The sequence below is a fragment of the Capra hircus genome, chromosome 8 (genome assembly GCF_001704415.2).
Source record: "Capra hircus breed San Clemente chromosome 8, ASM170441v1, whole genome shotgun sequence".
Taxonomy (NCBI): Eukaryota; Metazoa; Chordata; class Mammalia; order Artiodactyla; family Bovidae; genus Capra; species Capra hircus.
Window position 1 is genome coordinate 8,494,085 of NC_030815.1, and position 27,212 is coordinate 8,521,296.

General features: G+C 53.6%; 1 protein-coding gene across 1 annotated transcript in view; it reads left to right on the top strand.

Annotated features, from left to right (window-relative positions):
• The window catches only part of RP1L1 (retinitis pigmentosa 1-like 1), a 45,239-nt gene continuing 20,670 nt past the window's right edge, over positions 2,644-27,212 (top strand). Inside the window, exons 1-4 of the mRNA XM_018052756.1 lie at positions 2,644-3,240; positions 3,971-4,112; positions 5,998-10,619; positions 10,770-10,864. Coding sequence (XP_017908245.1) covers positions 2,644-3,240; positions 3,971-4,112; positions 5,998-10,619; positions 10,770-10,864 — 5,456 coding nt within the window. The remainder of the gene's footprint in view (positions 3,241-3,970; positions 4,113-5,997; positions 10,620-10,769; positions 10,865-27,212) is intronic.

The window sequence follows — 27,212 nt, forward strand, 5'->3', positions numbered from 1 at the left end:
GTCCTGCAGGTCTCTGCTCAGGAACTCGGCACGTCACCTCCTTCAGGAAGTCTTCCTTGACTTGCATTCCCCTTGATCTGCTTTCAGTCACACCCTGTTTATAATACATCTGTATCTGTATCTCTATCTCAGAACATTTCTCATGCTGCTCTTAAGTATCTCCTACTTGCCACGGTAGAATTGGAGAAGGACACGGCAACCCGCTCCAGTGTTCTTGCCTGGAAAATCCCAGGGACAGAGGAGCCTGGTGGGCTGCCGTCTATAGGGTCGCATCCATGCATTGGAGGAGGAAATGGCAACCCGCTCCAGTGTTCTTGCCTGGAGAATCCCAGGGACAGAGGAGCCTGGTGGCCTGCCGTCTATAGGGTCGCATCCATGCATTGGAGAAGGAAATGGCAACCCGCTCCAGCGTTCTTGTCTGGAGAATCCCAGGGACGGGGGAGCCTGGTGGGCTGCCGTCTACGGGGTTGCACAGAGTCGGACACGACTGAAGCGACTTAGCAGCAGCAGCAGCGCCACAGCAGAGTGGGACGTTTTTGAAGATGAGTGCCATATCTCAGTAATCTTTGCATTTCCAGGGCCCAGCATAGAGGCGGGCACATAACTGAAGCTCAAAAATCTTTGTTGGGTACACAGATGAGTGAATGAAGGAGTGACCGAATGAATGAATATCCTGGCCAGGATACTTTGAAGGTGAAAGAATCAAAAGATCATTGCCTTTTTGAAAAAGAAAATCGATTGGCTTCTCCCTTCCCTGTGGCTGAGGAGGAGGTGGCAGTTCTCAGTGACTCACCGTGCACAGGGAAGCAGAGCCTGTTTGTTTCTGCCGAAGAGGCTGGAGAGTAAGAAGTTAGCCCTAGAATTTTCTAGAGGGATGTCAGAGGGAAGGGGCCGTCGGCACCGGAGGGTGCTGACGGCAACATCGCCATGAGACTCTTGGGCCTGAGTCTTCCGGGAGCCGGCGCGACCTCTGCCTTCACGGTCTCTCCCATCCCTGCAGAGCTGCTGTTGGGAGGTGTGGAGGAGGGCTCCCTATTCAGGAGCAGACTGGGAGGAGCAGTCCTTGGAGGTGGTGGGGACACTGGAAGACACGGACACTGAAGGACAGACTGACAGACTGCAGTGACCCTGGGGGCATAGCGATGCTGGGGATACGGTGATTATGGGGGACGTGGCGATGCTGGGGTGCATGGCCACACTGAAGGGTACAGAGACTCTGGGGGATGCGGTGATGCTGAGGCACATGGCCACACTGAAGGGTACAGAGACTCTGGGGGACGTGGCGATGCTGGGGCGCATGGCCACACTAGGGGACATGGTGGCATGGGGGCACGATGACACTGGGGGACACGGTGACTATAAGGATATAATGAAAGTAGAAGACACAGTGACCCTGGAGGGACGGTGATGTGGTGATATGGGGGTGCGCAATGGCACTGGGAACACAGTGATGTCGGGGGACACGGTGGTGACTACAGGAGCCAAGAGGATGTTCACGGTCACAAGTGAAACCCCCAATCAAGCAGGAGGCAAAGTAGCCCTCTGGGAGGCGTGCCTGAGGCGCAGTGCCTGGCAGCTACAGGGATGTGCTGCGTGGGGGGTGGGGGTTGCTGAGAAAGCAGCTTAGAGGGCTTAGCTGGGAGGGAGGAGGCTGAAGAAGCTAATTATAAAGTTTGTGCAGAGATGAGAGACGATTACAAGTGCTCTTGTGCACCAAGATTTTGAAAATGAGAGCAGAGCTCTTTCCCCGAAAATGAATGGGGGTACATGGTGAGTCAAGGTGAAAAGGAGGTGTGGCCGCTGGCTGGACCGTGAGTGAGGAGAGACAGCTGCGGCAGGGGAGACTGGTCGCCTGCCATGTGCGTGGCAACGCAGGTCCTGCTAGGTCTGAACCCGTGCAATCAGGGGAGACGCCTCACTGGATCCTGACTGTGTGCATGGCGGTGATTGGCAGGCCTGGGCTCTGTGGGGGGCAGCTTGTGAAGTCTGAGTGTCATCAATCACTAGCATTTCTTGGGTCCCTGCTGTCTCTAGCAGGGGGCTGGGTGCCCTGAGGGTTAAGATTCTGTGCCCCGTTCCTTTGAGCTATTGATGCTTGCTTTGCATTCGTAAATCCATTGAATCATGTTGTTCAGGTGAATATGGCTGGATTTTACCGAAACTGCAGACTAGTTACCAACCTCTTGGGTTGCACAGGCAGTAAGTGGGAGGTGGGGGATGGGATTTTAATTCATGTCTTCTGATGCCAAACCTTTGCTCTTCCTTCTACTCACCAAACGGCTTTCAGGGTGGCTCAGTGGTAAAGAATCCACTTGCAATGCAGGAGATGCAAGAGACAGGGGTTCGATCCTTGGGTCGGGAAGATCCCCTGGAGAAGGTAACCCGCTCCAGTATTCTTGCCTGGGAAATACCATGGACAGAGGCGCTTGGCGGGCTACAGTCCACGAGGTCATAAAGTCGGATGTGACTGAGCCGTAGTAGCTGCTCATCAGAGTGAACGAACGTGCCTCTCCAAGACAGGGTGGGGAAGGTTTGGGGTGGAAAGGGGGTACCTCTGGGCCAATGCCAGGAGGAAACGTGCAGACCCTCAGGTTGCTGACTTTCCTTTCTCCAATCCCTTTCAGCTGCCTGGTCCTCCCCACCATGAACAGCACTCCAAGGGATGCCCCGGCCCCCGGCCACCGCGAGGACCTCCTGCCCTCTGTGGCCCGGACCCCCTCTGTCACCCAGGTCACGCCGGCCAAGAAGATAACCTTCCTCAAGCGAGGGGATCCCCGGTTTGCTGGGGTCCGCCTGGCTGTTCACCAGCGCGCCTTCAGGAGCTTTGGGGCCCTGATGGACGAGCTCTCTCAGCGGGTACCACTCTCTTTTGGGGTGCGCTCGGTCACCACACCCCGGGGTCTGCATGGCCTCAGCACCCTGGAGCAGCTGCAGGATGGTGGCTGCTATCTCTGCTCCGATAAGAAGCCCCCCAAGACCCCCGGCGGGCTGGGCCAGCCCCAGGGGAAAAGCCCTTCCGCTCAGCAGTTGAGGGAATTTGAAGCACCGGGAACAGCCTCTACCTGCAAAGGTCTCAAAGCCTCGAGGAGGATCACACTGGTTAAGAATGGGGACCCTCGACTCCAGCAGACAGTGGTGCTCAGCCACAGAAACACCAGGAACCTGACGGCCTTTCTCAGCAAAGCGTCGGACCTACTGCGCTTTCCTGTGAAGCATGTATACACGACCAGTGGGAAAAGGGTAGGCTGTCCAGGATACTGTTTCCTTAAAAAGTCGTCCAGATCTCAGCTCGAAACACTTAGATGGAACCAGGCGGTTATTCCTTTAAAAGAGGCACTGACACAATTGATGTGTGTGTGTGTGTGTGTGTGTGTGTGTGTGTGTATTAATTGCTCAGTCATGTCTGACTCTTTGCGACCCCATGGGCTGTAGCCTACCAGGCTCCTCTGTCCAAGGGGCAAGAATACTGGAGTGGGTTTCCATTTCCTCCTCCAGGATATCTGCCCAATCCAGGTATCAAACTCAGGTCTCCTGTATTGCAGGCAGATTCTTTACCATCTGAGGCACCAGAGAAGCCATCAGACACAACTGATACTGTGTATTAAATAGATGACTAATGAGGACGTCCTGGCAACCCACTCCAGTACCCTTGCCTGGAAAACCCCATGGATGGAGAGGCCTGGTAGGCTATAGTCCATGGGGTCGCAAAGAGTCGGCTGAGCGACTTCACTCACTCACTCACTGCACAGTACAGAGAACTCCACACAGTGCTCTGTGGTGACCCGAATGGGAAGGAAATCAGGAAAGAGAGGATGGATGTATACATATGGGATTCCCCGGTGACTCAGCGGAAAAGCACCTGCCTGCCGGTCAGGAAACATGGGTCCAATCCCTCCCTCTACCTATGCTTTGCTGGGCAGAAGGGGGGCCTGCAGACCAGGCCTCCTGACTCCACACTCTCCTTCCCCAGGTGGACTCTCTGAAGGCTCTGCTGCGAAGCCCCTCCGTGCTGGTGTGCGCCGGTCTCGAGCCCTTCAGACCGCTGGTGATGGAAGATGTCAGAAAAAAAGGAAGTGAACTTTCATCTGGGCAGACTTCAAGGAACAAAAGTGGTGAGTTGGGTCTGGAGGATGCCCAGTTTATTTGCACTGGATGGTGGTTCAGGAGGGCCGGGCAAATATCCTTTCTAGATCATTTAGGAAACCTGCTTCACACCCGGGCATCTCAGTTCTCTAGAGGTCTCTCTTGCCCCTTCCTCCTTCTCATCGCGCTAACTGAGCTGGACAGTTGGCTGGGATAGGAGAGAGGGGGGTCTGGTATTTAAAGAGAGCAGAATTAAGAGACCTTGAGCTCTAAGATTCTAGGATCTAAAATAAGCTTTTATTAAGGACCACAGTGGGTATAACATTATGGGCACGGTGAATCATGGGTATGTGGCATTTGTATCTTTCAAGAGGAATCACTCTCTTAGGCAACAGTGGGGATCAAACAGACCAAAGAAACAAATCATAACCACGGATCATCCATCCATCCATCAATCTATGCAGCCAGCCATATACCCATCCAAAAAGTCTATGTGCCAGAGGTAGCCTTTGTTATTAAAAAAAAAAAAAATTAAAGCACTATCAACAAGTACAGAGAAAAAGTTCAGCAAAATTATTGGAATTACTATGGGCAAATTTCGGTGAATAATCAAAATAACACCCTTTGTGAAAAGCTATTAAGAGAATGCCAACAATGGTTTCTGTGATCGCCCCTGCCAAGTTCTGGACAGAGACCTGTCAATCCCAGCCACTCCCCTGGGGGAACCCTCAGTCTCACTTGATGCTTATGGAGGAGCAGAGCTCGGCAAACCTTCTCCTACCCAGCTGGACCCAAGGGAATCTGCTCTTCTGCTGGCCGTAGGCTCAGCCTCCACCAGCCACTCCCTCTTTGCCAAGTGTCAGCTCAGGAGATAAAATGAGAAAGTATTAGGGGTTTCCTTCTTTCTCAGGGTCACGTCTTTCTATCCCCAGTGACCCCCTCTTTTCCTCTTTTTCATGCTGAGGGACAAGTTTAGCTGTCATCCGTAAGAGCTGGCTCACTGGAAAAGACCCTGATGCTGGGAGGGATTGGGGGCAGGAGGAGAAGGGGACGACAGAGGATGAGACGGCTAGATGGCATCACTGACTTGATGGGCGTGAGTCTGAGTGAACTCCGGGAGTTGGTGATGGACAGGGAGGCCTGGCGTGCTGCGATTCATGGGGTTGCAAGGAGTCGGACACGACTGAGCGACTGAACTGAACTGTGTAGGCCCTTCCTTGCCATCATTTATCAACCCCAAAACTTGATGAGTGTTAAGATGATAAATGATAAATAACCACTAGTAATTGCAAAGCATCTTACAGTTATACAATCACGGGTGTATGCAGCAACTTACTGATTTAATTTCCTGCCCTGGGGGTGGGAGTGAAGAGGGCTAGAAGTTAACTCAGGGCACTGATGCTCTACAGCCCACCCTACTGTCTGTGAAGAACCTGCTCTGCGCCAGCAACTCTGAGGAAGTCTCATATGCACTGCCTTGCATCCTCAAAACAAACCTGCCAGATAGATCTATTACTTTTACAGTTCAGGAAAGAGGCTCTGCCAAAGCTCACACAGCTAGGAAGTGGCCGGGTTGAGACTGAACTCGGACTTCAAGTTCATCTCCCTGGGTTATACTGGTTCACCTCCCGGGAACTCTGCAAACAGTCACTCTAGAGTGGTTTCTGTCCTAACTGCTGGTTTGGGAGGTGGCAGGGGTACACAGTATTATTGCCTGGAGAATGCCATGGACACAGGAGCCTGGTGGGCTACAGTCCATGTGGTCATAAAGAGTCAGACACGACTGAGATGGTAGCGTACAGAGAGGGGTGTACAGGCTGTGAAAGGCTCATGACCTTGACTCTTCTGCCCTGAAGCCCCCACCAGTGGCTCATTATCTTTCCCTCTTTTCTCTTGCTCGTCATTGTGCGCCAGGGAGCTGGGGGCCCAAGGCCAAACAGAGCGTGATCCATACACGGTCCAGGCTGGAGAACAGGCCGCGGCAGCTCTCCTTGATGTCGGAGAGGTCGGGGCACAGCGACCTCTCGGTGTGCCCGCATCGTGCCTGCATGTGCCCTGCCCCCGACAGGCACCCTCTGAACACTCCTGCCCGGCTCGGCCCCTTGGTGGCAGGTGAAGACATCGAGAAGAACGTGAGCATGAATGAGGATGGCAGTCTGTCTGTAGAGATGAAAGTCCGCTTCCACCTGCTGGGGGAGGAGCCGCTTCTGTGGTCCAGGAGGCTCGGGAGGGCCAGCACCCTCACGGCGACCAGCACGGAGGGCCCCGACGATGGGGAGGCGGATATCCATGGCTGTGTGTGGAAGGGCCTCTCTAGGGACCCATCAGAGCCTGGGGCACAGGGACTGGGGCCCTGCGAGGCGGGAGGGGTGGGAGCCTTTGACCAAGGCCAGCGGCAGCAGGGGTCTAGATACGAGATCTGGATGAACCCCCTGTACACCTCCCAGGGAGAGTGGTCGGCCTCTCAGTGGAGGTCTGGGCTGACCCAGAACTCCCACTCCAGGGCCCCCCGGAGCCAAAGGGTCACCAGTAGGAAAAGAGGGAGCAAGGACAGGGCCAGCCCTGCCTCCAGCGGCACACCCCCTGGAGGCTCTGAGCCAAGCTCCTCCTGCTGCTCTGGGTCCCTGGAGGATGCTGTGGCCAGCTGCGGCCCACATCTGGCCTCCGGGGCTGGGGAAGGCAGAGGCAATGGGACAGCGCTGGGCTGCAGGGACCATGATGGCTGCCTGAAACCCAGGACCCGCGGCCTGACAGATGCTCTTCCTGACTCCTGCGCGAGCGCCAGGTCTCATGAGGAGTGTGGCGAAAGGGACAAGCTGTCCCAGGGCCGCCCCAGCAAGACTCCCCGGGGAGCCACCCAGCAGGGAGTTCCGGGTTCCCCCACTGTGAGCCCCTCGTCTATAGGGAACAAGGACCCACAGGCAGAGGAGTTTGGACAGGGAGCAGGGCACCCCCAGGCCAGAAATAGGTCTGGGGTGAGGCCAGCCTCGACTCGGGGCCCGGCTGCTTCTGGGGATGATGCGGGAGGCTCCAGCCCTCCTTCTGCCTATGCCTCAGCCACGAGCAGGAGCAGAAAGCAGGAGAGCAGAGCCAGCACCCTGACCTCAGCCAGCATTTCTGTCCGCAGTCGAGGCGCCCAGAGGGCCCGCCCCAGGGAGCACCACAGCCCCAAGGACATCAACTGCCCACTCGACTCGCCTGTGTCCCAGCCAATGCCGGGGCCATCCAGCGGAGACAGGGCCCATCCACACGGCCCCCAACCCAGCCTTTCTGAAAGCCCACAGGGCACCTGGAACTGGGCCTCCTGGGACCCAGGGCCACCCTTCTCGGCCTCTCTTTATTCCCAGGACACACGCGGGCTAAGCAGCATTCCCATTACCCCTGGGAGCAATTCTGACTGTGTTTCCAATTTCCACCTCCCCGATTCTCCCTCTGCTGAGACCGAAGGGGGCCCTGAGTTCAGGCCGTGCTCACCGGCTCCCACACCTTCAAACACATCTGGCCCTTTCAGTGCCCCAGCTGATGGCCTGGGTGAAAAGACTGGGGGTGACAAATCCCAGCCTTGCTGGCCCTTGGTCCTGCCAGCCAGGTGGCCTGAGGGAGGGAGGCTGGGAACACACTGGGGCAGCTGCTGTTCACACCTGGGCACATCCCTGGCTCACGGGTCCTCCTGTGGGACAATACAGACGATGCCAGCCCCACAGCCGCAGGGCAGCCAGGGGCTCTCCTCCAAGGCCTGCTGGGTGTGCAGCAGGTACTGTCCCACACCCCCCAGGACACGGCCCTCGGGCAAGAGGCACCCTTCAGGCAGCCGCAGGGAGGGTGACCGCAGCGCTGATGGGGAGCCTAGTGGGGAGCAGGTAGGAGAGGAAAAGCTGGATGCGTGGCCTCCGCGGCCCCCTGGCTCTCAGGGAGCAGCCTCAGGGAGAGCAGTCAGAGCTGTGAGAAGGGGCAGCCCTCGCAGTGGTCCCCAGCTCGGGAGGCTGGTCCAGGGGAAGCTCTCAGGCAGAGGAGGAGGCCTGGAGGAGCCAGAGGGAGGTGGCGGTGAGCTGCTGGGAGCTCTGCCCCGAGCCTCCCCAGAAGCCGTGGTCCGTGCGTGGCTGAGCAACATCCCGGAGGAGCCCATGAAACACGAGCTGGAGGACAAGGGTGAGGACGTGGCCGGGCATGGCCTGGGAGGCCTCCAAGAGGACCCTGTGGACAAACACTCCCCAGATGGCCTGGAAAGATCAGTCTGGGCCAGACAAGTGCCTCTGGAACAGGCGGCCAGTGAGGAAGCAGAACCAGATAAAGCCTTTGCAGCGGCTAGCAGTGCCGGTCCCAAGTCAGGAGAGGGTCTGCCTTGCCATGGAGTGTCAGAAACCCCTACAGAGGCTGGAACAGGCAAAGGAGTGGCTGTGGACGGTGGGAGGGGCCAGCGCGTGCTTCCCAGCAGGGTCTCCACCTCCTTAGAGATCATGAAGGCGCTGATGGGGTCCCGGCCGGGCCGGCCCAGCAGTCTGCCTGAAGTGTCCCACTCAGCGGGCAGGAGGCTCAGCCGCTCAGCCCAGACCCTCATCACCTGTCTTGCCAGGCTCCACTTCTTTGATGACGAAGACCTTGGGTCTCCCGCCAGCAAAGTGAGGTTCATAGACTCTCCTCGGTACCAGGAGCTCCTAAGTACCTTCCAGGCCCTGTGGCCAGGGAGTGGCCTCAGGAACGGTGAGCTGGAATCAGACCTCCGGGAGCTCGGCTGGCGCCAGGCCCTGCCGGCCCTCGGGCCCCACATTGCAACCGAGGACTTCAGGCCCACATCCTCCTCGGGGGTGGATGTCGGCAGTGGTTCCGGAGGCTCGGGGGAGGGCAGCGGACCCTGCACCGTGGACTGCAGCCTGGCGTCCGAGAAGATGGAGCTGCCCTTAAGCATCTCCTGCCAGGGGCCTGCTTCCAGAACCTCGGGGAACCGAGAAGTTCCAGGAAACCAACAGCTGAGTAGTTATGAGGCTGAGGGTGCTGCCAGTGAGGACAGGGCAGAAAAAAGCGGCAGGGAGCAGACGCTGGGGGGCGACCCGGACCAAGGAGATAGAAACACAATGCGGGGAGAGGGGGTACAATCGGAGGAAATAGAAGAAGAAAAAGAAAGAGCAGAGCTGCAAGCAGAGGGTGTCAGAGGGTTTCCGGAAGAGGAAGGAATCATGGAACTAGAACTGTCAGGGCCAGGCTCTCAGGATGGGGCTGGTGTCTGGGAGAGTCAGAGCCTGCATGAAGAGGAGCCAGGAGACCCCACTGCTGTTGACACGCAGAGCTCTTCAGGGAGGAGAGGGAGCCCGCCAGAGCCCCCCAGGAGCCTCAGCGAGAGGTGCCTGGATGCCAGTGGGAGTCAAAGTGGCCCCAAAGCTGAGCCCCCTTTAGAGAAGTTGCTCGGAGCAGCTGAGACTGGCTGTGGGCAAATCCTGGACAAGCTCACCCAGGGGGCTGGTGAGAGGACCACTTGCAAGGGCCGCAGGGGGTCTCTGATCTCGGACCCTGTGTGGGTGTCCAAGTTGTTGAAGAAGATGGAGAAGGCCTTCATGGACCACCTCGCGGCTGCCACAGCCGAGCTCTGCACCCGCTGGGGCCTGCAGGGCGACCACCTGCTGGACCAGATGGTGGCCGAGCTGCAGCGGGATGTGGGCCAGCGGCTCCAGGGCAGTGTGGAGAAGGAGCTTCTCAAGGTCCAGAGCTGGGCAGGGGGCGTGGGCACGGGGCCGCCCAGGGAAGCCCTCCGCTGGGAGGCGTCCCTGCAGACGGAGCAGCGCAGGCGGCGCCTCCAGGCCCTGCGCAACCTCTCGCCCTTCTCCGAGCAGACGCGAGGCCGGGAGGCGCCCTCCTTCTCCCTGGAGGACCTGCCAATCTTCAGAGGAGCCCTGGGGACCCAACTTGCAGTAGAGGCCAAGGGGGAGGAGTTCTGTCCCTGCGAGGCCTGCGTGAGGAAGAAAATGGTTCCCGCGTCCCCAGTGGATGCTGTGGGGTCAGCCAGCGCGCCCATCAGGAAGGCCTTCGACCTGCAACACATTCTGCAGAATAAGAAAGCAGGGTGTGCTGACGGAGAGACAGTGGAGGCGGGCCCCGCTGTGGAGAGGGAGGTGGAGCCCCTTCACAGGGACCCCTCGGGGACAGGCACTGCCCGGGGAACTGATGGAGACCCTGAGCTGGGATCAGGCCAGGGCCCCGGAGCAGAGGAGGGGGACCAGACCCTCGGCAGGCATGAAGAGCCCTGGGGGAGAGAGGAGGAGGCGGGTGCTCAGGAGAAAGAGGGGGAAACAGAGCCCTGTGCAGGCAGCGACCCCTGGGAGGGGCTAGGGAGCGGGGAGCAGGGCATGGGTGGTGAGGAAGGAGGCCTGGAGGCAGGCTGTGGGGCTGAGGACACGGGGGAGCCTCATGGCCTGGGGGGAGGCGGCCCGGGTCCAGGAGGACGAGATGCTGGTGCTGAAACAACAGAGGCCCGAGGGGCTGCAAGGGAGGAGCAGTCAGAGACAGGAGGAGGACATGGAGGTGACGAAGAAGGGGGCCCTCAGGTTGGCCTGGGACGTGGCCAGTCCCGTGAGACTTCTGGAGGCGGGAGCCCAACCCCAAGGGCAGACCCCCCCCAAAAGAGGTCAGGCCCCAGGTCAGGCCTCTCTTCCTTCGGCACGTCCTCTCTGGGGAACTGCTCTCTGCTGTCTCAGAAAGGCTCCGAAGATGAGCCGTGGGACGAATACATGAGGAGCACTGAAGACCAGGCCACGGACACCCCTGATCCAGAGAGAAAAGTCACAGGGAGGTACCCAGGAAGCTCCACTTCTGAGCAAGAAGGGGTCCCATCAGGCGCCAGAGCTCCAGAGCAAGGGACAGAGGAAGGCCTGAGTCCAGAGCAGAGCAAAGAGGAAGGTCTGGCTTCAGAGCAGGAGACAGAGGAGAGCCTGGCTCCAGAGCAGGAGGGAGAGGAGGGCCAGGCTCCAGAGCAGGAGACAGAGGAGGGCCAGGCTCCAGAGCAGGAGACAGAGGAGGGCCAGGCTCCAGAGCAGGAAAGAGGGGAGGGCCCGGCTCCAGAGCAGGAGGGAGAGGAAGGCCCGGCTCCAGAGCAGGAGACAGAGGAGGGCCCGGCTCCAGAGCAGGAGACAGAGGAAGATCTGGCCCCAGAGCAGGAGATAGAGGAGGGCCCGGCTCCAGAGCAGGAGGGAGAGGAGGGCCTGGCTCCAGAGCAGGAGACAGAGGAGGGCTCAGCTCCAGAGCAGGAGACAGAGGAGGGCCCGGCTCCAGAGCAGGAGACAGAGGAGGGCCCGGCTCCAGAGCAGGAGACAGAGGAAGATCTGGCCCCAGAGCAGGAGATAGAGGAGGGCCAGGCTCCAGAGCAGGAGGGAGAGGAGGGCTCAGCTCCAGAGCAAGAGGGAGAGGAGGGCCTGGCTCCAGAGCAGGAGACAGAGGAAGATCTGGCTCCAGAGCAGGAGACAGAGGAGGGCCCAGCTCCAGAGCAGGAGACAGAGGAAGATCTGGCCCCAAAGCAGGAGATAGAGGAGGGCCAGGCTCCAGAGCAGGAGGGAGAGGAGGGCCTGGCTCCAGAGCAGGAGGGAGAGGAGGGCTCAGCTCCAGAGCAAGAGGGAGAGGAGGGCCTGGCTCCAGAGCAGGAGGGAGAGGAAGGCTCAGCTCCAGAGCAAGAGGGAGAGGAGGGCCCAGCTCCAGAGCAGGAGGGAGAGGCGGGCTTGGCTCCAGAGCAGGAGGGAGAGGAGGGCCCGGCTCCAGAGCAGGAGACAGAGGAGGGCTCTGACTTAGCAGCTAAAAAGGTAGGGAAATGTCTCGCTTCCATAGAAACGAGGTTTAGAAACCTCCGCGTGGACCAGACAGATGGCTTTGACCAAGATGACTTAGATTTCTAGAGAACTTCCTGGGAGACAGTCCTGAGTCAGAAGTTCCATCCACTGGAGATGTGCAAAGGACACAGGCAAAAGCCAAGGGCTTGCCAAGGACACGACCACCCCTCACTACCCTGGGTCTAAATTCTGAGGCACCATCGGCCCATCCACCCACCAAGTGAGGGAGGGTCTCAGTCTGCCCGGCTATCAGAAGTCAGCTCCCCTCCATATGCCTGCTGAACCCAAGAGGATGGAACTGGCTGGCTGTGGTCCAGGAGAGGTTTTGTTTGTGTTTGTTTTTTACCAGCTAGAGTTTCCCTCCTTCTTTTGCCTATTGATCTCCAGTTATTTCTCTCCTTGGCCTCTCCTGGGCAATGACCTCGCTCGACTTTGAAGTGCTTTTTTTCTAGTCTTGACTATATTCGGTGACTCTGGAGATATGAATGCTTGGGAGAAGAAGATAAATTCAGTGTCAGTGGACAAAATTTGTCCTCGGCTCCAAAGGCTGTGTCATATATATATATATATATATATATATATATATATGTATGTATGCTTTTGTAATGAAAAATAATGGAAAATGCAAAAAAACAGAAAGAAGGAAAAGTAGTCACTCATAATCCCATCCCTTAGGGATAACTGATGTTAGCAATTTGATGCATTTCTTTCCCATCATTTTTCTAATTATTTGATAGTTGCGCTCATCCTATAAACTTCCTTTTTTTTAACTTAACATAAGAAATTCCCCTTTTAATCTCAAAATCTTTATAAACCTATTTTTAATATCTGAATAATGTCTTTAATGCCCAAATAATATGATACTATAAAATACTTTTTCACCATTTCCATTTGTTGACTATTTAGATGATTTCCATTTTTTTCCAATGTATATGGGATTTTCCATATTTATAATTGTATGTATGTGTTATATATATACACAAATTTTTTTTTGCCCCAAATGACAGATGATTTCCTTAGGACAGTTTCTGAGGCATGGAATTACTAGGTCTAAAGATACCAACTTTTTAAAAGTTCTTCGTATCTTCTGCCAAATTGTTTTTCTAAACATCTAAGTAGTACTAAATTATATCACCTTGCCTGCTACATTCTCATCTGTGTTTGGGAGAGTCATTAAAAATGAGAAATCCTTTGTTAATTTTATGGGCAAAAATAGTACCTCATTTTAAGGTGGAATTATTTTAGCTATATTTGATTGCTAATGAGATTAAAGAGTTTTCTAGTCTTTATTAAAAAATCTATTCAAACATAGATTATACGTGTATGACTTTTGCCTGTTTTCAGCTGGATTCTAGCTTTTTTAGATGAATAGATTTACATGTGTCCTTTATAATTTCAAAAATGTCCATCATTTTTGAGATTGAAAAAAAATGCCCTTTCTCAGCACATTTCTCCAGCAAGCCTTGAACTGGGGCTGTCCTTGCTGGTGCAGAATCTCCTTCACAGCTTCTCACCAGCATTCCCATCCACACCGGACCATTTTGTGTATTCAGAATCATTAAAATGAAGGTCTGTGCTACAAGAACAGGTCCCGTTCACTGGTTGTTTAAATGTAAATATAATGTAAAAAATAAAATAGATATGTTAATAATAGAAAATCAATCAAATGTCGGGTGTCGGCTGTGTCCTCACACCACAGCCCTCTGTTCTGCTCTGTATCTGAGTGCTGGAGATGTTCTTAATTTGGCATGATTATAAAAGTTCTTTTGGAGGTGAGTTTTTAAAGTTTTTACATCAAAAGTATATATGAAAGAGAATATGCATAAATATATGTACCACTGAATCACTTTGCTGTATACCAGAAAAATACAACATTGTAAATCAACTATACTTCAATTTTTAAAAATAAATATTTAGAAGTATATATATGTATGTAAGTGTATGCACACACACACTTATGTATCTATGAACTGGTTAGGCTTCCCTGGTGGCGCAGATGGCTGCAGTGCAGGAGACCTGGGTTCTATCCCTGGTTTGGGAAGATCCCCTGGAGAAGGGCATGGCAACCCACTCCAGTATTCTTACCTGGAGAATCCCATGGACAGAGGAGCCTCATGGGCTACAGTCCCTAGGGTTGCAGAGAGTCGGACACTACTAAGCGACTTGAACTCACTCATCTTGGTCAGAAACTCCTCGTGAAACACATTGCCTTGTAAGCTCGGATTAGATATAATGGTATTTAGGACTGTCCAGACCTTGTCACTATTAGTTGACATGGAGCATCCACTGTGCACCTCTTCTGTGACCTGAGGTCCTCAGTCATTTCCCGAGAGAGGTTTCAACCTCTTTGCTTCATAATCTGCTATCTCCTCAAGTGACAGAGACAACCACCCCAGCTCTTACTGACCCAGCACTTCACTAAAATGGCATGTTCGTCTCTGGTCAAGAGGAGAATATGGGAAAGATCACGGGACTTGGAGATGGATGATCAGGTTCACGTCCCAGTGACAGCAGCTCAGTTTCAGCATTCGTGGAATGGCTACCTGGTGGTGTCCCTCCTCTGGGCCAGTTCTGCACCCTCCCTTGCTTCCACGCCCTCCCTCCGAGTCCCCTCCAGATCCCACCTGTCCCTTTATTCCTAGCAGGGTTTACAGAGCCCTGCCCTGTCCTCCATGTCCTCCTGGGTTAAATGTTTAGACCTGGTTGTGTGTGTGTGGGGCACTCATAGCTCAAGGCACCCAGTTTGTTAATGAGGAAACCAGCTGAAGCCCCTACAGGTCAGGAGAACACCTAGCCCTCACCACTACACCCCTACGTTCATCTAATCTGCCATCCTATCTCAGCTCATCGCACCCCTCCATCCTCGGCCCTGAAATCGCTGCTGGTTATGAATTTTCCAAACACTAGTAACCCTTTCTCTTGAGATGGTGGTGGCCCACTGTCCTAATGACGCCCCCGACTCACTGAGTATCTCCTCCTCAAGCCCTTCTCCAGCTCTGGCTTCCCATCCCTTCTGCCTGCATGTTGCATCCAAACACCGATGTCTCCTCATTCCCAGCCCGCTGGTCTTTTTCCTTCCTCTCCCCAGAGGACCCTACGCACTTTTGCTGTTTCTGCCCCTTCTTTGGTCCGAGGACTCCCAGTGAAAACCCATGATCCCTTACTGCACCCCTGAAGCATATCCAGAAGATACTTTTTTGTGTTAATACACGGTCACCTGTCGCCGCTTCCTAGATGAAGAAATGGGTTCAGAGGGGAGTCACTCAGTGACATGTGGTGGATAGGTCCTGAAGCCATGGTCTGAACCCAAACCTGACACTCCTAGGCCTGGGTCCCTTCTTCCATGCAGCCAGGGCCTGAGGCGAGGCCTGATGGACTGCTTATATGCACCCCTTGGGCTGGGCTTCAACCTCCGGCTCCTCCCTTTGGGTCGCCATTTCCAGGGGCCACCTGGGGGGAGGCTGGGCTCCACTGAGCCGCACCTCTGGCCACCTTGCCTGCCCTTGGCTTGGGGGCTGACCTTCCAAGTTCACACCTTGTCCTAGCCAGCATCTCCCTACTCCAGGGCTCACACTCCTTGGCCCGTTCCTAATAAACAAAGGCGAACTTATGGTTTTCCACCTGTGGGCAGCCTGGAAAAAGCATTGAATATTTTTGTCAATCCCAGCAACTGGTGGTGCGGCATGCAGGGGCCAGCAGGCGAAACGCCCGGCAGCTCTGGGCCAGTCTGTTACCAGGATGTGTGGTCCCACCCCAGATGCCACGGGTACTATGACTGTTGCACTTTACGGCCGGCTAGACTGAAGTTCGGCACAGTGGATTCCCCAGAGCACAGGGTCAGGGCACACACAAGCATCTCTCTCCTGAGTCCTGACTCTCCCGTCGTATCCGAGAAGGAATGAGATGGCTCCCAGCCCTCCCGGCTGAGTTGGGAGCACCTGCCTCAAGGCGAAGGGATGAACTGGGTGACTTCTCAAAGCTTCATCATCACAGCAGTTCTGGGAAAAGACAATCTTGGGGTCAGATGCCCTCTGGGGCAATGAATGGAAGGTGGGAAGGATGAAAGTTGGAAGTGACTCATTTTCTTGGAAAAGGCTGAACTCCACATCCCATTTTGCTCTGCCCTAGCTTGGCGAGCTCTTCCTTGCCCTGGAAAGACAGGCCCCGACAGGACAGATGGCTCCAGAAAATGTTGGGGACCCAGGGATAAACGGAATGCTTTGCAGGTCCTCTGTTCCACCATCAAGGAGCCATGGTCTCTCTTCCCTTATTTGGTCTCAGCCTTCTAAGCCCACCTGACCTTCTCAAATGCCTATCAGAATCAAACCCACACAAGTTCTGAATTTAAGGGATGAGGGTGAGGAGAAAAAACATCTACAGAGTAAATTATTCCCTTTTGCGTCTGGAGCTCTTCCCCCTGTTCTTACAGACAGAGATTATGACTGGTGCGATGGATCATTGCAGTCACATGTCACAACAGCAGAAGCTCATTGTGATAGGGTTTCCCCATGTTACCCAGGCCTGTGCTGCAGGGCACACTACATACTGGGACCCTTGACATTTGTTGGTTCTTTTATCCAGCCTATGATGAGCAGCTCTGCTGGGCCAGGCCGCGTGGCAGCTGCTGAGGACGCAGAGAGGAAAGATGGCCCCCGTGAGTCCCACTCCTTGGGCCTACTGCGGCCCCTCCCTGGAGCTCAGCAGTCAGCAGGGCTGCCCTCCTGATGGGCAAGCGAAACACAGAGCTGTATTCCTGTTCTGTGTGCCCACGGGCGGCAGCGAGAGCCAAAACCCAGACGGTGGCTGAGGAAACTGGGAGATGCATGGGCGTGGATCTGGTATCAACCATAGCAGCAGAAAGGCCGGTTTGCCTGAGTTGTTTTGACTAGGGGCAGTGGTGGTCTGAGTGTTCTCCAGGAAGAAAGGACAGGAGCCAGGATGGGGTACATTCGTCATGAGCTGAGACTGGGGGTCAGGGCTGTAGAATAGGGGTGACAGCAATTAGGAGAAGCCTTCAGGAGTCATGTGGTGTGTTGGGGGAGGGTGTCTTTGGGCAGGAGGGAAGTAGAGAGTCAGAGAAATGCTGCCTGGTTGAGAAGGAGACTGTTGACCCCCAGGCCAACGGCCCGAGAGACGCCTGTTCTGGAAGGAGGGAGAGTTCTATTAGAATAGAGGCGGGTGGGAGTGAGAGTCTTGGGATCTCCCCAGGAACTTCCAGTGAAATAGGCTGGAGCTTTGGCCAGCACAAGGGCAGGCGTCTTCCCTGCCCCATCTGCTCAAGCAGGCCCAGCGCTCTGGTTGGCCTGGCTCACAGCTGCACTCAGCCAGTAGGTCCCCAAAGCACAGGAAGAGGCGACAGAAGCTCTAAGAGAGGTGAGGGCTGCTGTCGGACTGGGGAGTCGCTGGGTGGGACTGGATGAGAGAAGTGGGGACCAGCAGGACCTTGAGGTTCCTTGGGGGAGGGGTCCCAGAGGGGCGTGGTCTTCTCTAGTCAGGTGTTTGTGTCTGGAGACAGTCCAGGTGCCCTTCCTGGCTGCACTTGGTTTCTAGGCCTGGCTCTGTCCCTAACGTCTAGTCCAGTGCTCTGACCTGGGGCATTGGAGGGTCCAGACATCCCCTCCCAGTGGAGCCACAACAGATGGGCCAGAGGAGGACGGCTGACTTCCCACCTTAACCAGAGATGCTTGGTTTCTGGGGCGGATGATGAAGAACACTGCCGGTCTCCAATTCTCTGTGTCCCAGGAGCCAGAGGCTTTTGGACCAGGAAGACCGAATACCCAACTCCATCTTCGTTCTGCCATTTTAATCTCTGTGTTGTTCAAGAGATACAAGCGCAGAGGTTCAGAGATGCCCACCCTGGCCCAAGGTCACACAGTGGGTCAGCACAGAGTCAGGCCTGGAAGCTGAGCTCCCTGGATTCGCAGGCATGAGTTGATTCCACAAAAGAAGAGCCTCAGAGCCCAGGCGGCACTGCTCCTCTGCCCGGGTGGGTGGAGAGCCGGGCAGGTAGAGCAGCATCGCAGCCTAATTAGAAGCTGTAGAGGCGCGGGGACACGGGGGGCCCTGCTCGCACATTAGTGCCCCCTCCATAGATCACAGGCACGCCAAGGACATAATAAATAATCTGCCCAAAGGTTTTAAAGGTAAAAATCAGCAAACCATTAATAATGTCCCCGCCACCATATATCACGCTGAAACCTTCCCATTATGCTGCTCCCTGAGCCAATTCGCATTTTCTGGGCTGTTGTATTTTTTTTTTCACCCCTTCCCTTTCCAATGTGCTCTGAAGCCCCTTCCCCACAGCCTGTGGCCCAGAGGGAGGGGAGTGTGGAACCTTCTCAGATCTAACATCTGGGATCTATTCAGGCGTGCGGCATGGAACCCACGTCTCTGCCTACATTTGTTCTTTTAACAGACGGGGTGGAGCGCGCCTACCTCCCTGTGCCCTCAGCCCAGCTTTCAGTAGGAACAGCTCTCTGCCCTCTTCTCGGAAAGGCCAAGGACGCTTAATTATTGGGTTGGCCCAAAAGTTCGTACGGGCTTTTCCGTATCATCTTAATGAAGAACGTGAGTGAACTTTTGGGCCAACCCAATAATTACTATAACAGAGTTACTTTGTTTTATTTTATTTTTTCCTGTGTCTATTCCCTAAGCATTTACTTCCTTTCCTTTTTCGATTGGGGTATAGTTGCTTTACAATGTTGTGTTAGTTTCCGGTGTACAGCGAAGTGAATCGGCTATATGTATACACGCATGCATGCTAAGGCGCTTCAGTTATGTCCGACTCTTTGCGACCCCATGGACTGTACATCAGGGGGATTCTCCAGGCAAGAACACTGGAGTGGGTTGTCATGTCCTGCTCCAAAACGTATACATAGATCGCCTCTTTTTTTGGATTTCCTTCCCATTTAGGTCAGCACCGGGCACTGAGCGGAGGTGCCTGTGCTATCCAGTAGGTTCTCACTTGTTCCCTGTTTCATACATAGCAGTGTACCCGTGTCACCCCCATAACAGGGTCACTTTGAATAAGAAAAGGGCTGATGGGTGCACTTTCCAGCCCTTGGTGTCTCTGCAGAGAACTCGGGTCTGGCTTGAATGTTTGGGTGAGTTGGACGTGTTTTATACTTAGGAGGTAACCTGTGTTATCAGGAGCTGGAATGAGGAAAATTAGGAGGAGAAAAGCTAGGCCAGTGGCCTGCCGGGCTGCGGTGTGGGGGCGGTATGGGGCTGTGTGACCACATGTGAAGGATCCAAGAATGCGCCCAGCCTTGGCGTGTCACCCCCATTTGGCTTTAAGTTCCTCAACTGAGTTAGAAAAGGCAGCCCTTTGCTGGGGCTGAGGGCCACCCTGCATGAGTTCTCTGAAGGGCGAGTGGGTTGAGTGACTCCCCAGCTGCCTCAGAGAATCAGTTCCTTAGATGCAGACACCGAAAGCAGAGGAGGAGCTCTGTGCTGGCTGCTAGCTGTCTCCTGGGAAGGTACCCATGGGACCACCTTGGGGGGCGGGGCCTCCCATCCCGGCTCTCTGGCGGTGAGCTGAGTGGGGTGACTTTGACCAGCCCCTCCCCTCCTCCAGGCCCATGTCCTCATCTGCAACACCCTAGAGTCCCTTCCGGCTCTGAGGCTGGGCTGAGCGCCCTCCTTGAGCTTCCCATCAGAGAGCCAGGGCCACGTACTTACCGGTCATTCTGCAAAATCTCTTGAGTGGTCCTGGGTCCTGAGTCCTGGGTCCATTCTGCGAGCTGCCAGCCTTGGCCATTTTTGACTTTGATTGAGACATACACCTCTCTGTGGCTTGGTGATTCTGTTCCCATCCCCCTCAGTCCCACAAAATAGACTGTGGGGCTCTACCAGACCACCCTTCACACACAAGGGGCCCATTTTACAAAGCACAGCCTGGTTTCCTTAGGCCTTCAGAATGACCCAGGGAAGAAGCCATACAAAGTCTGCTGTACCCATTTGATGGATGGAAAAACTGATACAGACAGATGGATAAACAGGGCTGAGAAATCCTCCAGTAAAAGGCCTCTCATGGAGAGATGCTCAGAGTGTAATGGACGGGAGCCGGGTTCTGAGAGCCGAGGGGACAGATGGCTGTAAGGTGAAGCTGGCCTCTTCCCATGGAGGAAGTGTCCTTCCCTGGAATATTTTGGGGTTTGGTGTAAACCATGCGCTCTGTGTGTGACTCTAAGTGGGCATCACATTTTACAGGAAAGACTCGAATTCCCTAGGCCTGGAGTGACATTCCAAGTTGACTCTACAGGGGGGACTTAAAACCAGGCCCCCGAAGCCCAAAAGGAGCTGGGACCCCCTACCGGCAGAACTGTGCTGGCTTCCTCAGGCCCTGGCAGGTCCTCCTGCAAGACCAGCATCCTCCTGTGACTGGTGGGACTTCCAGGATGGACCGTCTCATCCTCCTTGTGTCCCAAGTGAGGGCTCCGTCTAGTGCAGAGCCCCCGGGAGCAATCAGTAGATCCTGAAGGATCCACTGGTAGATCCCTATGTCATGCCTTCCTTTATACCCTCAGTTTGCCCATCTGCCACCCCCTACTCACCAATCATGTGTTCTGGCCAAGTTACCAATGTCTCTGAGCCTCAGTTTACCCATCTATCAAAATGGGCCCGATGCCCACATATTTAAGTGGCTATGAGAATTAATTGGTATGATAACTGTGGATGTGCCATACTGAGTATTTAATAAATCAATTATTCTTGGAACAGGTTGGAAATGAGTTGTCTGGAGGGGTGGTGCAGAGGCTCCTGGAGTTCAGCCATGGGAAAGAAAGCATATTCCCACTGGAAGGGAGTAAACTGGGGAGGGTTTTACAAAAGAGAGTGCATTTCCTTATTTTATGTCCCTGGATACGTTGCAGTGTCTCCTAGTTTATAGTCTATGGGAACTTGAATAGGATTTGTACCCTACTGCTGTGTAAAAATTTTATAAATCTCAGTTATGTTAACTTGCTTCATGGTGCTTTTCAGGTTTACTATACCCTTTTACTTTTCTGTATATTCATTCCATTGATTTTTTTAATATTGAAATTCCAACTAAAAATCTTAATTTATCTACCTTAAAAATAATTGTAATCTACAGTGGAACTATACACAACTTCGCTTCTGTATTTTCCAAGTCTCCTACACATATCTTATCATACTTTTATAATTTAAAAAAATAAAAAAGAAGGAGGAAAAGAAAGGAATTTTAGGGGTTTATTCCACTAATAAGTATGAATTATTTTTAGATATGTATAACAAGTTCGTGGAAGTCACACTTACCCTAGAACTTCTATCGTCTACACTTTTAAATGCACAAAAGTTGTTACATAAATTATCTATTATTGTAACTGGATAAAACACAAATGGAGTTACTGATTAAAAAAAAGAGAGAGAGTGCATTTGATCAGCACTTTGACTAAAGAGAGCGGCTTTTGATGGAGGCACTGGGAGCTGGGCTGGGGCGATTCCAGGGGGAAGAAACAGAATGGTCTAAAACCCAGAGGTGTAGGAGGCAGGGAAGATCCAGCATGGCCAGACCTGGCACGCGGGGGAGGGAGGGCTTTTGGTTTGGATGCCTGGCTCCAAAAGTCCTGGTCGTCGTCACCTTGGCTCAGCGCCGCTGCCGAGGTGGCAGCCCTGCTGATGGAATGCACTCTCCCAAGCAGCTGTCCTGAGAGACCCGCCCCCCACCCTGATCCCTGTCACCGTGACAGACCCCCAGTCCACTCTTCTCAGACCTTGATGGATGGTCCCCATGCTGGATTGCATACATCTCCGTCTTCTCTAGAAGCTGTGACACTAGTAATTGGTGTCACCTCTGTTGATTGCATGCCAAGGGCTGACAAAACAGTCCCTAACAGGGAGCTCCGGGGCGCTGGGCTTGATTGTGTGAACGAGGAAACCACAGGGGACTGAGCCAGCCAGTTGACCCAGGGATAGGCAGTCGGCCCGGCTAGACCGGTGGGGGTCAGTGCCAAGGTATCCTGTCCCCTGACCTGGAGGATGTGCCGGAATCCTGCTAAACTGGGGCAGCACAGTGTTCGAGAGCCGCTGGTTCGCCCCCAAGGCTGCACTGGGGGCTGGACACACACCCCTCTGATCATCGCAGTCCACGCTGCTCCAGGGCAGGGCGGGGGGTACAGGCACTCTCAAGGAGCGGCCCTGCCTCCTGCCACAAAGAGGCTGTGTTCCCCAGTGCAGGTGATGTGTCTAAGGTTGAATGAGTTTTATCAAGAAGTACAGGTGTTGGCAAGGGGAGGTACTGGGGGCGGGGTGGGCTCAGGAGGGTAAAAGCCCGGTCACCTGCTCGTAACCCGGTAGACCCTGTGTCAGGCCAGGCCCAGTTGGACTGAGCTGGGGCCTTTCTAGCTTCCTGGGCAGGGAGCAGGGAGGGGAGGGGCCTCCCAAATGTCTCATCTTTCACAAGAGGATGGAGGCCCCACCCGGGGAACAGCTTAGCCTTAGCAGAGAGGTGGCAGGCCGTGAACCAGGAACTCACAGAGAGCCCCTGGGGGTGTGGCCTGGGAGGGACACCTACACCCTGCTACCCCATCCCTGGCCAGAGCTCCGCCAAGACAGACAGATAAATCGGCTACCTGGGGATGATAGAGGGCTACCTGGGGGCGGGGCCAAGTTCCACCTCCATCCTTAGGCACCTGTGCTTTAGAATTTTTCCTTAAAATTCAGCTGACTCACATTTCTTTAATAATTAATGAGGGCTTCCCAAGTGGCGCTAGTGGTAAAGAACCTGCCTTCCAGCGCAGGAGACATGGGTTCTATCCCTGGGTTGGGAAGATCTCCTGGAGGAGGAGAGCATGGCAACCCATCCCACTAGTCTTGCCTGGAGAATCCCATGGACAGAGGAGCCTGGCGGGCTACAGTCCAGAGGGCTGCAAAGAGTTGGACACGACTGAAGCAATTCAGCATGCAGGCACTCAATATTTACTGACGTTAAGCATCTTTTCATGTTTCTTGGCCATCTATGTTTCTTCTTTGGAGAAATGTCTCTTTAGGTCTTTTGTCCATTTTTTGATTGGGCTGTTTATTTTTTTGATACTGACCTGCTGAGTTGTTTGTATATTTTGGAAATTAATCCCTTGTCAGTTTCATTTGCAAATATTTTCTCCCATTCGAAGGGTTGTCTTCTAGTCTTGTTTATGGTTTCCATAACTGGGCAAACGCTTTTAAGTTTCATCAGGTCCAATTTGCTTGTTTTTATTTTCATCACTCTAGGAGGTGAGTCAAAAAAGATATTGCTACGATTCATGTCAAAGAGTGTTCTGCCTATGTTTTCCTCTAAGAGGTTTACAGTATCTGGCCTTACATTTAGGCCTCAAGTCCGTTTGAAGTGTAGTTTTGTGTGTGCTGTTAGGGAGCGTTCTAATTTCGCTCTTTTACACGTAGCTGTCCGGTTTCCCAGTATCACTTACTGATGAGCTTGTTTTCTCCGTTGTATATTCTTGCCTCCTTTGCCTTCTTGGTCACACGCATATGGGTTTATCTTCTGGTTTTCTGTCCTGTTCTATTGGTTTATATTTCTGTTTTTGTGCCAGTTGATACTGTCTTGGCTACTGTAGTTCTGTAGGATAGCCTGAAGCTGGGGAGCCTGCTTTCTCCAGCTTTTCTTTTTCAAGATTGCTTTGGTTATTGGGGGTCTTTCGTGTTTCCATACAAACCGTAAAAATCGTGTTCTAGTGGTGTGGAAAATGTCATTGATAATTTGATTGGGATTGCATTGACAAGTAGCTTGTTTTGCGTAGATAAGGTATCACTTCACACCAGTCAGAATAGCCATTATCAAAAAATCAGTGAATGCTGGAGAGGCTATGAGACAAGAGAATTCTCCTGCACTGTTGGTGGGAATGTAAATTGACACAGCCACTATGGAGAATAGAATAGTGGTTCCTTAAGAATCTAAAAATAGAACTACCATAGGACTCAGCCAATCCCACTGCCAGGCACACACCCTGAGAAAAGTATAACTCAAAAAGATACATGCAGCCTAACGCTCATTGTAGCACTATTTACAATAGCCAGGACATGGAAGTAACCTAAATGTCCTTCAGCGGAGAAATGATAAAGATGTGGTAGGTATATACAATGGAATATACTCAGCCATAGAAAGGAAAAAAACTTGCCGTTTTCAAAGATATGGATGGACCTAGAGACTGTCATAGAGAGTAAAGTAAGCCAGAAAGAGAAAAACGCACATTAATATCGCTTGAAAGTGAAATCTAGAAAAATGATACAGATGAACTTATCTGCAAAGCAGAAATAAAGACACAGCCATAGAGAACAAACATGCATACTAAGGCAGGAACTGAGGGTGGGATGAGTTGGGAAATTGGGGTTGACTAATATACACTGCTGAGACTATGTGTGAGATAGATAGCTACTGAGAACCTGCTGTATAGGGAAATCCACTCAGTGCCCTGCGGTGACCTGAATGGAAAGGAAATCCAAAAAGAGGGGCTGTATGTATACGTACAGCTGATTTGCTTTGCGGTACAGCTGAAACTAACACAACATTGTAAAGCAACTACAATAAACTTCAATAAAAATGAATTTTAAAATATTCGGCTTAAGCCACCAACAGTAGGGGGCTTGGGTGGGCCTGTCTCAGAGGCCTCCTTATAGAGCCTTTCATGAGTGGCCCCCGCCTGACCCTCGACAAGCTCTGAGGTGCAGGATCCCGGAGCCTGGATGTTTCCAGCCCCTTGCTCTGAGTTCCCTCCCTGATGACTTTGGATGAGGCTTGGTCTCTGGTGTTAGTATCAGAAATAACACGTTGGTGTTTTTGTTTGTTGTTATTTTGGCTCCTCCCAAACAGCCTGTGACGGGAATGCTTCTCCTTCCTGGTGCTGCGCCACTCGCCCACAGGGGCCTCATGGCAGCCTCGGTTGCACCCTAACCCTTTCTCCTGGCTCCGCGGAACCTCTCTTCCTCTGTTTCCCTCCGCTTCGTTCTTTGTTTTATCCTCTTTTGTCTGCATCTTACTGGTTGCTGTACATCTTTTTCATACTAAGGGTGAGCTAAGCAATGAATAAATAGACACAGACTCAGTAGCCACGGTCCGGATTTAGAAAAGAGATAAATACCCTCAAGGCACCTCACTTAGCCCCTGGACCACCTTTGAACATCTCCACTTCTGGCCCGGGGAGCTCTGATCACACACTTTGATCCAGCTCTGCCACATGCCGTGAGCCATAAATGAAGTGACTGTGACACCTGGGATGTCCCAGCGGCCACTCCTGGCCCAGAGCAGAGGCGGCTCCTCTCAGGATGACTTGCTCAGCAGCTGCAGGCACTCAGCCCCCAGCAAGACAACTCGGCCTCATTCTGGACAAACCCCCAGGTCTTCCTCTCCTGCCCCGCTGGCTGGTCTACCTGCAGAACTGGAGTCCTGCGTGGGCACCCTTCACTCTGCACAGGCGGGGCCTGAGACAGGCTGGAGAGTAGACGAGGGAGTCAGAGGTCGTGGGCCTCCGGGTGTCAGAGCTGAGATCATCCAGGAGCCACTCTGTCCTCACTGCAGCTGTGTGATGCTTACCCTTCTGCCCTGGGGAGACTAGAAGGTCCCTTCTTGGGGTAATGGGCTTGGAGTAATTCCCTGGCCCCACCCACAGAGAAAGGGGTTCTCTCAGGTGGGAGCAAGGCTGAGGCTGCCCCCCCTCTTCCTGGGGCCCTGGGGTCCCCGCTCTCCATCCCACCACGCAGAAGTCCCCAGGCTGTCCCTTGGGACCTGCAGCTCCTTCCTCCATCGCGCTTGGCCTGGGAGAGTCCCTGAGGCCCACTCATTGTCCCGCTCCTGCCACTTTTCCTCTGCCTCATTGTTCCTGTTATCAGCATCCTACACGCCGCAGCGGCTGCGCAGGAAGGCATGGCTGCTGCTGAGGCCACGGCTGAAGCCCGTGGACAGGACCCAGGTGTGCTGGTGGCGGGTCTGCCTGCCCAGTTGGGTCCCCCAGGCTTGCCCCAGAGCCTGCAATGGGATACGTGGCAGACGACTGGGCTCCTTGGCGGGGGAGATCTTGGTTCTCGGTGCTTAGGGGGAAAGACAGGAGATTCTGGGCCTGCCCCCACCCCCCACTTCCAGCTGTCATATCTGGAGTCTCAGGCAGCCTAGCCAAGTTGCTCCACCAAGGCTGATGCCCTGCACAGTCAGAATCGCGCGTCTGTTTCCTTCTGTTTGGGTGCAGGCCTGCCTGGTTTATTGACAGGACCAAATAAAGCTGAGGAAATGAAAGTGTGTGAAGTGCGTGGTTTAGATTAGAGCAGGCCTAATAAGGCAGATCCTAGCCAGAGTGTTTTGGGGGAAGAAGGGGCTAGAGGGAGGGAGAAGGAATCTTGCTTTTGGTCTGCATTGTGTTAGAATATTTTAGGCTTCTCAGGAGAGCTGGGGTGGTACGCATGTGTGCTGTCTCACATCAGTCTTATCTGGCTCTTGGTGACCCCGCCATGCTCTTCTGTCCATGGAATTCTCCAGGCAAGAATATTGGAGTGAGTTGCCATTCATTTCCCCACTGTATCTTCCCAACCCAAGTCTCCTGCATTGCGGGCAGATTCTTTACTGTCTGAGCCACCTGGGAATCCCGGGGTGGTATAGATTTAGCAAATAAAGAGAAAAGACACCCAATTCAACTTGAATTTTAGATCAAGAAGGGTTTGTAACATGTAAGTATGTCCCCTGCAATGTTTGGGATGGATTATTAATAATAGATTATTCTTTGTTTATCTGAAATTCAAATCGAATTGAGCATCCTGGATTGTATCTGGCACCCCTACAGAAGACCTTCTGTGGGGTTCAGAATGCTGCAGGGAGGTCGTTGGGATGTTCAGACGGGACCAGGAACTGCGGGGGGCGGGGGGCGTGGGGAGGCAGAGGGACCTTCAGATCTTTCTCATCCCAGAATCCTCTGGGAGAACTGCAGGCTCGAGGTGGCTCTCCAGGGCACAGGGAGGCCCCAAGTCTGAGGCCCCCAGAACAGCCCAGGCGGGATATTCAGAGCCTGGGCTCTTTGCAGCCTCCTCTGGTGGAACCACCTCCTCAAGGAGAGTGGGTACAGATAGAGAATTCTGCAGATTCGTCCAGATAATCCAGGTGGACCAACGAAAAGAACCCAGACAGGGAGCGCAGCCAACTTCAGTCCCACCAGCGGGGACATCTCGCCCTCTGCTGGCAAGTGCTGGTATGACTGGTGTCTCTTTCAGGGACAGTCCCTGAAAGAATTACCAGGCATATTCAGTTTATCTTCCACCCTTCTTCATCTCCTCCGGGAGAATTGGAATTGTGGCTTTTCTGTGAAGAAAGATTCACCGTCGTGA